The following is a 12,392-nucleotide window of genomic DNA, read 5'->3' on the forward strand; positions in this document are numbered from 1 at the left end:
GAAAAGGGATTCATTGGGTTATTAATAATACCTCCTTGAGTCTGTGGCAAAACAATGCGAGCGAGAACAGGAACACTGCATTTTGAAAGATGTTCTCAAATATAATTTTTTAGATGTTTACATCTATCCCTTGTAGTCCAATGACAAAAATAAATTATATCGAGTATCAGTTTGTCAACGATTGTTCATTTAAAAAGGATTTGACAGCATGGAAAGCTAAATCCATCGTTATCTCTCTGTTAACAAAGTCTCAAAATAAAGTTGCCTCATTATCACAGGTTTTGAAAGCGGATACACATTCCAGCACTTTTTTCAGTTTAGGTGTGCAAGTCACAAGGCACAGCCATTTTCCCCTTGGGCCAGCATCAAGGCGTGACACAACATAACACACTGATCCCATTCTCAGCCATTGAGTCCAAGGTCACACACCCAGGGTGAGTGTCAAGGTCTCATGCATATGGATGACAGACACTCCATCTACCAAAAGGCTCAATGCATTTCTTTAAGGGGCATACCCCAAATGATGTGACATCACTTTTGCTTATTGGTGCAGGGTTTAATCTATATATAATGCTGTATACTTTAGCTGTATACTGCAATTTAACTAAGCTGATGAGGCCGAAAGAATAAAGTAAATGGTCAGAAATGATATTTCACTTTGAGCCAGTGAGGAAGCAACATTTGAACACAAGTCATTTAAATGGATACCACTCAATATGCAGATGCTGCTACTTGTTAGATGGACTCGACTGCCCCATAAGGTCTGCTTTTAAGCTCCATCTGCCTGAATTGCTTGTTGAGGGAGGGGGGAGGGAGATGTAAACAGTCCTCTTTTGCCTGTGTCACCCTAATGTGTTTAAAAGCTCTTTATTATACTTGTGACTGAGGACCAGCAGGTCTAATCGGGCCTTTTGTGAAGCATTTACTGCTTAAAAGCTAAAGGCTTGGACTAATATGAAATGGCGGACTATGTTAGCCAGTTTTGCGAGATGACTTTGTGATGGATTAGATCAAGCATCGAATGTAGTGCATCGTGCCGCAGAATAGCTTTCCATGCACAAACGAATCGGGTCACTGATGTATATCGCCAGGTTTTGCGATTCTCTGTGAAGCTCCACTTCATTAGACTTGATTTAAAGATGAATAAAAATTGGAATTTCCAAGTCTATTCATATTTATATGTGAAGAGAAAGAAAAATGTTTATACACACATTTGCTGAGTCATCATGTCACAGTTTTGACTCATTTGATGTTTTCCTATTATCCATATTTCAAGTTATATATTGCTAAATAGTTTTGAATGTATTTCTTGGGGGTAGGTGACCCCCATTTTTTTTTTTTTAATTTACGCGACTGACCTTTTATTAACAAGACCGTTTGAAATCAACACATACAAAGATGTTGTGAAAAGCTTTGATTATTTCTTTGAATGGATGCCACACAGTATTATGCTAATGCATGTCAAGGAAAGTGTGTTGTTTATTTACGTTTAAGTGTATACATTTCAATCATACAAACCACACTGATCTGATCGTTCCGATTATATGGATTAGGGACATTTTAGCATGACATTTAGCCACAAAAGAAGGGATTAGCCTCAGTAAAATGTGACTAACATATTTAAGCTTCAACAGACCTTTTTATTATCCAAGCGTGTAATTGTGTGTTTATCATCTGTCGACGAAATCTATTGATATACAATGCCATGCAACTGCACATTGGAAATCGATGTTACAAACAGGCAAAAATGTAAAAAATAAAATAAAACGATGGCTAACGTCCGATGAATCAGCCAAATACTTTTGCATGCATCTTCCCTAAAGCCGCTAAAGTGAATCGCTGACTTCTGTTTGCAACTCATAAATGGAGAGTGTTCCGCAGAGAGCATACGTTTGGTTACTAGGCAGATGTTATTAATATTTCAAGACTGTGTTCTTGTGCATGTTCTGGTGTAAATTCACTTCTCTAGTGGTGCGAATGGCGTACCCCCTCTGGGGCCCTGTGATGTCATCTCTGGAGGCAGATGGTCGCACTGTTATGCTTGCGCTCAGTCGACAGACTACAGAGAAACCCTCTTATTGAATGTTTTCTTATTCATATTCCAAATAGCACACCCACTTTTCAAAAACACAGGGCTAAAAAAAACAGCAAGGAATCTAATCAAGTTGTGTATCTGCCTAAAAATGAAGCCATACCATGAAAAAAAAAATCTATCATGCTTATTTTAGTTTACCCATGCACCTATGATGTCATACTTGGTGCAAGGCCGAGCCCGGACAACTCGATAAAAAAAAGACAAGAGAAGCAATCAATCGCAACACTTGATAGCCTCAATACGGAGCGGCTGTTAATTTAAGCAAGGCGTTATCAGCACCTTCAGCTGCTCAAACTTACAAAGGGCCTAAATATAAAACCAGTGCTGGCAAGATCCTCTTTTTCACTGAGCTACACACTGGCCCAGATACATCAAACTGGTGGATGCTTGGGGCTTTAAAGTTGATCAAACGACACCCAAAAATGTTTTTTTCTTTTTTTTTGTGCCTTGTATTAGCTGCAGACATGGCTCACCACAGATCAACATTTCCTACAGAATGTTCAAGAAGACGAAACACATTGATTCAGATATTACTTTTGGATTTTGAAGTGTACCGACTGAAGGAGCATCGCAAAAAGGTTAAACGAGTTTATGTAGAGGTGACATTGACATGTCGTGAGAACCGAAAAGAATGAGCAACCTCACACATTCCGAAATATTGCACTCTCAAATTCACGTAATCAAGTAAGCGACTTACCATTGTTCCCCAAGAAAGTCTGTGGCTACATCCTCAAAAATGCTTCACCATTACTGTAGTTGCATCCTGTAGAAATGATTAAAATAATTATTAGCTATTAAAAGATTATGCAGAGTACACATCCCAAAAAACAAAACATGTTAAGAATTTGATTTGTCAAACTGTGCAGTACCTATGACTTCATCAAATCACACTCGATAGAAGAAACATCCCAAAACAAAAATGCATTGAGACTATCCCTGTCATAACCTATAGTAAGAAAGCTTTTAATTGTATTATGCATGAGTATATACGGTTTTCTGAATTCTAGAACTATATGCCTTGTAATTGAGATGAGTAGCCCAGCAGTCAACTGAGACAGCCCCCTGCGACAATAATATGGATAAGCGCTATAGAAAATTCAGGAATGGAAGATGAGGCAACGATGCAGGCTGTCCATGTTGTTCATAAATAATATATGAGTACAGTGTAGTCCATAAAGGCTGTATTATATTTGAAGGTGTATCATTTGATTCTATGCTCTGGCCATCATGTTTACAATAAGAGCATTGGCCAGCAGTCTGACCCCCCCATCCCATCCCAGCCAACCCCGCCCTGGCCCAGACGCCCTCTGCCTCCTTTGTTCTTCTCCCAGCAAGCTTGAGCAGATGGTGCGCTGCTTGGCTTGGCCGCGCCTGACAGACAGCCGCGCTCCGCCAATCGGCTGCCGCGGAATCAGCTGACTGGCGTGGCCCACGCCAGGTGTTTTTATCGTTTGTTTTGCTCCCCCCCTCCATCTGTTGGTGGTTCCTCAGTGGAGGTTAGCAGCAGGTTGTCCATCTCTCCGCAGAGCGCCATGCGGCACCGGGACTGATCGGGTGGGACGCGCGCGGTCAGGGAGCGGAATAAATGATGCTTTTGTTGTGACGAGGCAATCACAGACGTTTTTGGTGGTTGCTCCGTGGATACCCGATGCCCTTTGGGGAGGAAAGACTGGTGCGTTAAATGTCACCGAATTGGAATGACAAGGTGAGACGCCTCGGAAAACACGATCTACTGTAATTGTTAAGAAAAAAAAAATGCAATGTATTTCTGAGTTATTCATTCCAAAATGATGTGCAGTTTGTTTTCCTTGCAGCAGCGACGGTGAGCTGAGCTTTTATTTTGGATACAGACGCACTCAAGGGCATGGCCACCAATTTAACAGTCAGATCATCTAGCACCGAGTAGACTATTCATCAAAGTGGCGAGTTTGCAGTTAGCCCTACTGGGTGTATTTCACCAAATAGGTCGACTGGGCAATGCGTCAAAAACAAACTTTGATGTCTTTGCCGCACTTGCTGTGCCCCGCCGCAGGAACTGCACGCGTGCGCAACCTTCTCCAAATGTGATGATGTGATTTGCATAATAAGTGTATTTGGGCAGATGTCTACTGTGTTTTATAAGCTCGAGAAGTTGGTGTGTAGCTCGAGAGGCAAAGCCTTTCTGGAAGATGCTGCTGCTGCTGCTGCTGCTCTGGGTAATTGGGAGGAAGGGTGGTGGGGTGTTGGTAGGGGGGGTCCATTGTGGATTGCCTACCGCAGCTGTTGCACGATTGTGACTGAGCTGATGCTGAGCGAGGAGAGACAGTGACTATGTCATTTTTGACTCTTAAACAATCCCTCACTTTTTTTTTCCAGTGAACACATAATGTGAAATCGCGTCACCCATGAATCAAGTGTTCTTTGCGAGCAGGTGTCTGCATCTATCAGGATTTTAGGAGGCAGCAGGGCCCCCCGAATGACACCCCCACCCCCCGCCCCAGGCAGCATTTCGATCTCAAGGGTGTAAAGCAGAGAGAGCGAAAGATAACGGGGGGGGGGGGGGGGGGGGTCTTATTGAGCCTAAAGCCTGGAACCATTATTCATATAAGAAGGGCTTTGTCCTCTGGTCTAAAAGTCTCAGAGACAACAGATGTAGTTACAGTCCAGGTCAGATGATTTCCTTAGCCATTATGGCAGTCATGCTATTTTACGGCAAATGTTTGGCGTGCGTGCGTATGGGTCACCTGTGCTGCTGTTTGGTTTCAGTTAACAGGTGTTTGTGAGGTGGAAGTGGAAGTAGATCGATGGAGACAATTTCATAACTAACAATATACTGAAAATCACAAATTTTATAAAGAGCGTAAGACCTTGAGTAGTCACTGTTACAGATAGCAAGTCCTGCTATTTCTGATACATAGAACTCGAAACTTTTATTTTGGAACCTAAAACATATTTATCGCGCATTTTAGTTGAGCGAAATCTTTGACTTGTGTCTCATAGCTTCATGAATAAATGAACAAGAGCAAAAGAGATGGTGGACGACCTACAAAACATTGTTCCATCATCAAACATTAAATTGTCTTCAACGGGGACCTCGCTCAAATCTCGGTAGCGGTTACATAACACTATCTGCACTCAAGAACTTGAAACGAGCCAACATTTTCGAGCTCGCTAGCGCTGTTATTCCGAGATTTGTTTTTCTTCATAACTAGCACGCATGCATATGTAAGTATGTTGTAAGTCGAGAACATCACACATGCTGTACTTCTCCACATTTGTCCACTGAGACTGTCGAGCAAAGCAATTAAGCAGGGTAAAATCAATCGCACGAGTGTCATTGATGGTGAACGGCTTTGTTGTCTTCAAGCAGCGGTCACATGACTTGACACAACGCTGGGAAATGCCAGTCGACTTGATCAGAAGGTTCAATCGCTCTTCTATCAAATTATTTCAGCGAGAAAGATTTCAACAAAATTCATAAACGAATAAATAAATCAATGAATAAATCAATGAATAAATAAATAAATAGATAGATAAATAGATATATAGCAGCTACCACCATTGCTGCACCTGGTGCCATTGGGAATTCCAAGGATAAGAAGTGATTGCTCCTGTCGTTTTGGTGCTGTTGCCAGGCAGGTTTCATTGGGAAGAATTAGTCAGGTCTCTTGCTGGAAAGCCTCTTAGGAACGAGCTGCTGAAGATTACCTTTAGCATAATGCCACGCAGTGCAGACAGACATTGGACCGTCCTGCTCCAGATCTACAATGGAACAGTTCCCTTCTTTGGTGAAGACACCTTACTGCGTAATGGGATCGCTCAGATTTTGCTGCTGTTAATGCTAGCGCAAGGAGTTTGTCAAAGATGGCCGTAATCCTCTTTGAAGGATATTGTCAAGGATGACAGTTTAATTTTAGGAATTTGGTCCATATATAAGGCGCACCGGACTATAAGGCGCACTGTCGGCTTTTGAGAACATTTTAGGTTTTTAGGTGCGCCTTATAGTCCGGAAAATACGGTACTTCAGAAATCAATGATTGGTTTCAAATATTTGACAAAAACAAAAGTCATCTGTTTAAATGGCACCTTCAGTAATGTTCCCCTTATCTTGAATCATATTTAAGACCGGGAAAAGTTATGCATGCAGGAACTTCACACTTATGTAACAAAAGCCATGGTTGAATTTTTTTTTCGTGCCCTACATTCATGTTCTGAAGTTTTTGCATTAAAATTTGAGTTGTGCATCTTTCCAGCGTGGTTCACAAGAATGTCTAATGATGTTCAGTGTGATGGGGATGCTCGGCTCAAAAAGTTAATGATCAAGTCCTCATGGGCCTGCTGGATAGATGAAAGCTCTCCGAGGATTTTCAGCCATTTCCAAGTAGTTCACAGCGATGTTCTGCGCTTGCATCATAATGAGCTGACTTGCAGTCTCGGAACTGTTGATGCTGCACATAATTTATTGCCTTACAAGGAAACTGGGTTAGCGATTGTTATTGTTTTCTGTAAACTTCTTTCATTCGTCACATGCTTGAATATTAAAAAAAAAAAAAATCTTAATTGGTTCACAATCGCTTTAATGAATGTCTTACATTTGTTTTTCTCTTCAGATTATTCTGCTCCATCAAGACACCTCAGGGCGCTTTCGCTGGACTCTAAGATACATCGGGTCCAAATCTGGTTGATGACTGTTAGCTCCTTTCTTCAAAAGTCACCTGCCCCTCTTCCAGTCCTCCTATAGCATGGCTAGATGGAGGTTGGGGTGCTTTGTTCCAGGCCAGATGTTTGCCATCCTGGTTACGCTATCAACAAGTTTATCCCACGCACAAAGCAACGACTGTCCCCAGCTATGTGTGTGTGAGATCCGACCCTGGTTCACCCCACAGTCCACCTACAGATATGCCACCACCGTGGACTGCAATGACCTTCACCTCACACGCATCCCTGGGAACCTCTCGAGTGACACTCAGGTTCTCTTGCTGCAAAGCAACTACATTGGCAGGACCAGTGAAGAGCTGGAGCAGCTTTTTAACCTAACGGAGCTGGATCTGTCTCAGAACAACTTCAGTAATATCTGGGATGTCGGCCTCACAAATATGTCGCAGCTCACGACGCTTCATTTAGAAGAGAACCAGATTGCAGAAATGCCTGATTACTGTCTGCGGGACCTCAGCAATCTGCAGGAGCTCTACATCAACCACAATCAGATCAATACCATTTCGGCCAAAGCTTTCTCTGGACTCCATAATTTGCTACGCCTTCACCTTAACTCCAATAAACTGAAGACCATCAACAGTCGGTGGTTTGAATCCACGCCCAATCTCGAGATCCTTATGATTGGGGAAAATCCTGTTGGTGGGATTGTGGATTTTAACTTCAAGCCTCTGGGAAATCTGAGAAGCCTGGTCCTAGCGGGTATGGATTTGACAGATATCCCCGGGAATGCCTTTGTGGGCCTCGACAACCTTGAAAGTCTCTCTTTTTACGACAATAGGTTAGTCCGAGTTCCTCAAAAAGCCCTTCAAAAGCTACCCAACCTCAAATTCTTGGACCTGAACAAAAACCCAGTGCGCAAGATCGAGGAGGGTGATTTCAAGAACATGCTGAGGCTAAAGGAGCTGGGTATAAACAACATGGATGAGTTGATTTCGATAGACCGCCACGCTCTGGATAATCTTCCTGAGCTCACTAAGCTGGAGGCAACAAACAACCACAAGTTCTCTTACATCAGCAGTCACGCCTTCCGCGATGTCCCGGCCTTGGAGAGTTTAATGCTGAACAACAACGCGTTGAACGCCCTCTACCAGACCACAGTGGATTCTCTTCCCAACCTGCGTGAAATCAGCGTCCACAGCAACCCCTTTCGTTGCGACTGCGTTATCCAATGGATGGCCGCCAACAAGACGACTGTCCGTTTCATGAAACCTTTATCCATGTTTTGTGCCACGCCGACAGAACTCACAGGTATGCACGTGCAAGACGTTCTACAGCTGGCGAACCAGTGCTTGCCGATCATCAGCCAGGACACATTCCCCAGTCAACTCGACGTAGACATCGGCGCTAGTATAGAACTGGACTGCAGAGCCCTGTCCCAACCCGGGCCGGAGATCTACTGGGTGACACCGACGGGAGCCGAGGTCACGATAAACAGCCCGTCTGATAAGTACAGCCTCGGCGGCGATGGTACATTGAGAATTTCCAATATTCGGGTGGGAGATTCCGGGAGGTACACCTGCGTGGCTCAGAATTCACAAGGAGCCGATACGCGGGTGACGGCCATGCGGGTGAACGGCACTCTGCTGGACAGCACGCAGCTCATGAGCATGTTTGTCAAACAGACGGATTCCCACTCAATCCTGGTCTCTTGGAAGATCAACTCCAACGTCTTGACCTCGAACCTCAAGTGGTCGTCCGCCACCATGAAAATCGACAACCCGCACATCACGTACACTGCCAAGGTTCCCGTGGATGTCCACGAGTACAACCTCACTCATCTACTCCCAGCCACCGAGTACGAGGTCTGCCTCACCGTCTCCGACATCCACCGCCAGACGCAGAAGTCGTGCGTGAACGTGACGACCAAACAAACGGCCTTCGCCGTGGAAGTTTCCGACCAGGCCACCAACGTAGCTCTGGCGGCGGTCATGGGCACGATGTTTGCCATCATCGGCTTGGCCTCCTTGAGCGTATATATTGCCAAGCGCTGGAAAAGGAAAAACTATCACCATTCCCTGAAAAAGTACATGCAGAAAACCTCGTCCATACCGCTGAATGAGCTGTACCCGCCTCTTATCAACCTATGGGAGGCGGACGGAGACAAAGACAAAGAAGGTTCCTCGGAGAGCAAACCGAGCCAGGTGGACACGACACGTAGCTACTACATGTGGTGAAAGCGAGCGCTCGCTTTTGGACAAACATGTCAGAAGCACATGGCGCAAGATATGTGCATGTACAAGTAAACTACCTTATATCTTTTTCGAGCTTTCTTTTCTTTTGGTCCCAGACACAACATCTTCTGCTCTTTAGTTTCACATTTTTGAACTCCTGTCAATTTTGACAGACACTGGCAGCTTTCTTTGTCTTACTGAATGAAGTAGACGCTTTGTTTTATTTATAGTACACCTTTTGAGAACACAGCATGAGCGTTGTCACACATTCAGTAGATGTGCTAAATCCACACGTTTGAACTTGTTTCTCGATCACGCAATCGTTCTCATGTAAATCGACTTCAATCTTGACTGTAGTGCACTGAGATCTATCGATGAACTCCAAATGTAAGCAGACTAAGTACGCTGAGACTTGATATACTGTCTATTGTTAGCTCTTTCTATGTCATGTTGTATCAATGACCTCATTTACTTTTTTGTACATTGATAATCACGTTTGATTCTGACTTTGTTTGCGGAGCAACTACCGTGAACCAGCAATAGAAAAATGAATGTTCTCAACTAGGTGAAACAATGTAAGGCTTTCTACATTTCTTGAATACTTTTTATCTTGCTAGAATATGTCTACAATCACTTGCTTATTGTTGTTTACACACATGTTGAAAAACAAATGAAATAAACATTTCTTTGATCTTACTTTTCAAATCATGATTTCGACCAATTAGTTACAATGGTTATATTGTATGTACGATATTTTATTCAATATGATGGTGCGACACGTAAGCTCATTGCTTACCTTGAATTTTTGGTAGCGGTGTAAAAGTCTCCGTTTAGTTCCCCGGGATGATTCCCTCCACATCCTGAAAAATAGTTCACTGACATTTGCTCAATCATTCGTAGAATCACAATCCCACTGAATCAAACCGAGTCGAATCGTTCGCCATATGAAGATTTTCAAGTTTACAGGCGAGTGTCCGTGCCAGCATGGAGCAATGATGCTAAACCGTTATAAATTATTTTTAATGGGATCATTTAGTGCGCAGCCCACAACAGACCGTAAAGATCATCTCCATGGAGACATGCTGGGCAAGAACCCTCCAAATCAAAGTGAGTAAAAGTGGAACGGAGTCACATTAGCAATGCTTAATTAGGTGATGACAGCAATGGCGGCTGCTCTCTGGTGTCTCCAGAGCGCAACATGTTTTGACTTTATTTCTCCCAAGGGCGAAATGTAAATGGTGCAATTCCAAACGTGTTTACAGAAAAGCACAATGTGAACAAACGTGACAACACAGCTTTCACCGCATAAAACATGTTTGCTCTGAATGACACCCAGCAGGATGCCGTCTCGGGTAGAGGAGACGGCATCCAGGAGGCTTTTCGTCAGGAAGACCTTCAAACCGCTGTGTGTTCTGTCAGGTCTTTGAAATTCAAATGATGTCTTTCACTTTTAGGTCTCACCGATCGCTTTGAAAGTCCTCATGAAAGCAAAGCGACGGCGGCGACGCGACCGACATGAGCTGAACAAGAACAAAAGATATGCTGCCATTTCCCCCCCCCTAAAATAGATGACAGCGCTAAACTCAAAAGATGCAAACACATGATCAAGTATTTGGAAAAGAGATGACATTTTTGTGCGACTGAAATAGATGAGTCGGACTATTTTTGTACGGATTCTGTCATGTCTGATATATTATTTTTTTGCAGACTCGATTCTTATTTTTGAAGTGGGATATGAGAAAAAAGATGTCTCAATAAAATATAAATAGCTCACATACCAAGTAGCAGCTGTGTTCAACCCTGGCCCAATGGCAAAGGTACATAATTGGGAGCTGAAAGTAGATCTGGGGAAGCAGCCAAAGGTGGCCATCAAGAGTATGTCAAGGCCTGGCCAGACGACAAATGGATCCAATACAACAAGTGTTTAAAAATAATAATCGAGCAGAGGACCACGTTCACCACACAGCTGAGCGACATCACGGTGGTTGTCAGATGGGACACCAACCGATGAATATTCTTTGTGGTTGTCATCATGATGACAACAACAAATAGAGAAGCTGTCTTATCAAGTTAGCTGTGCTCATCTGGGCATCTGTACACTGGACATTTAATTAAACGGAAGTTTGGAGAAATGTACATCTTTATGACACCTGTCTAAAATGCCTTACATTATTTATTTCCTTGTGCTAGGACAGACAGACACATAGTAGATAGATAGATAGATAGATAGATAGATAGATAGATAGATAGATAGATAGATAGATAGATAGATAGATAGATAGATATCATTTTTTTCAATAAATTGTCACTCAATCAACCAATCAATCAATCAATCAATCAATGGGGAAATTCAGTTGCCAGCTGTTAAATAAATAAACAGATAAACATTGGACACGACAAAAACAATGACAAAAGAGAGGAAGAGAATAGATCTGATTTAATTAAATAGATAGTTAACAATAATAATTAAATGGATCAAATAAATAAACAATCAACGGTGTCATGACCGTGAACGCCACACAGTCTCCATTGATAGTCACCAGCAAGTCCACCACCATTACCCTGGACTTGGTGGTTTTTAGGTGCAGGTGGTTGGAGCCATACCAACTGGGGAAGTGCCCATCTCCACATGACAGAACTCTGTTGCACTGGAAGTCAGAAGTGTACAGGAAGGAACACCACTGTGTCGTTTTTGTATTTTACACTACTGACACCTTTTGGTTACTTTAGTGAAGCACACCTTCTAAAATGACAGCATGGATGTCAGTCAGTGTGCAACAAGCTCTCCACTGCTGTTGCAGAGAAAATAACCTTCAAATAATCCGCCAGCCTAAACTATGTATATCAGAGGCAATGACGTATTTACCATTTGAATTGCATTCATTTGTATCCAACAGTCAATCAGCCCACTTTTAATCAAATTTCAACTTCTGTGAGTTGCCATGGCAACATATTCTTCCTATAGGGCCTTCTTCTTAGGACAAAAACAAGAGTGCTGGCAATAGAGTATATCCCTTAGTATACAGTCAAAGCAATATTAACAATGACTTTGGCAAATGAAATTGCAGTTGTTCAATGTCCTCCCAGGCTTAGAAGGGTAAGACTTGATAGTCCTGACTTACTTTATTGAGGGTTTCATTAATGATTCGGTAAATTAGCAGGGACCTGCAGGAGTGTTGTAAAAATCAATGGCGCTGCGGTCTTTTGTCACATTGCTCCTGAAACCTGCCGTGATTTTGTATTGTATTGATTTGCATTTTGTTGGCTATAATTGAAGCTTCTAGAAGTATGATTGCTTATGCAAGTGGTTATCTGCAGTTTCTGTGCTATCCGAGCCTCTCAAACATTGGAAGTGTTTACATTAGTGTTTTCAAATATTTTCACGACAAAGGGCACAGTGTACATTTGCATATTGGCAGTGCATTATTGTT

At 42.8% G+C, this 12,392-nt stretch overlaps 1 protein-coding gene across 1 annotated transcript; it reads left to right on the forward strand.

Moving 5' to 3' along the window:
* Window positions 1–3,623: 3,623 nt before the first annotated feature.
* Window positions 3,624–9,570, forward strand: lrrn1 (leucine rich repeat neuronal 1). The gene is made up of 2 exons (XM_061292295.1): window positions 3,624–3,800; window positions 6,685–9,570. The coding sequence occupies exon 2, from the start codon at window positions 6,817–6,819 to the stop codon at window positions 8,962–8,964; it is 2,148 nt and encodes a 715-aa protein (XP_061148279.1). The 5' UTR covers window positions 3,624–3,800; window positions 6,685–6,816; the 3' UTR covers window positions 8,965–9,570.
* The last annotated feature ends 2,822 nt before the right edge of the window (window positions 9,571–12,392 follow it).

The sequence above is a fragment of the Syngnathus typhle genome, linkage group LG11 (assembly GCF_033458585.1).
Source record: "Syngnathus typhle isolate RoL2023-S1 ecotype Sweden linkage group LG11, RoL_Styp_1.0, whole genome shotgun sequence".
NCBI lineage: Eukaryota > Metazoa > Chordata > Actinopteri > Syngnathiformes > Syngnathidae > Syngnathus > Syngnathus typhle.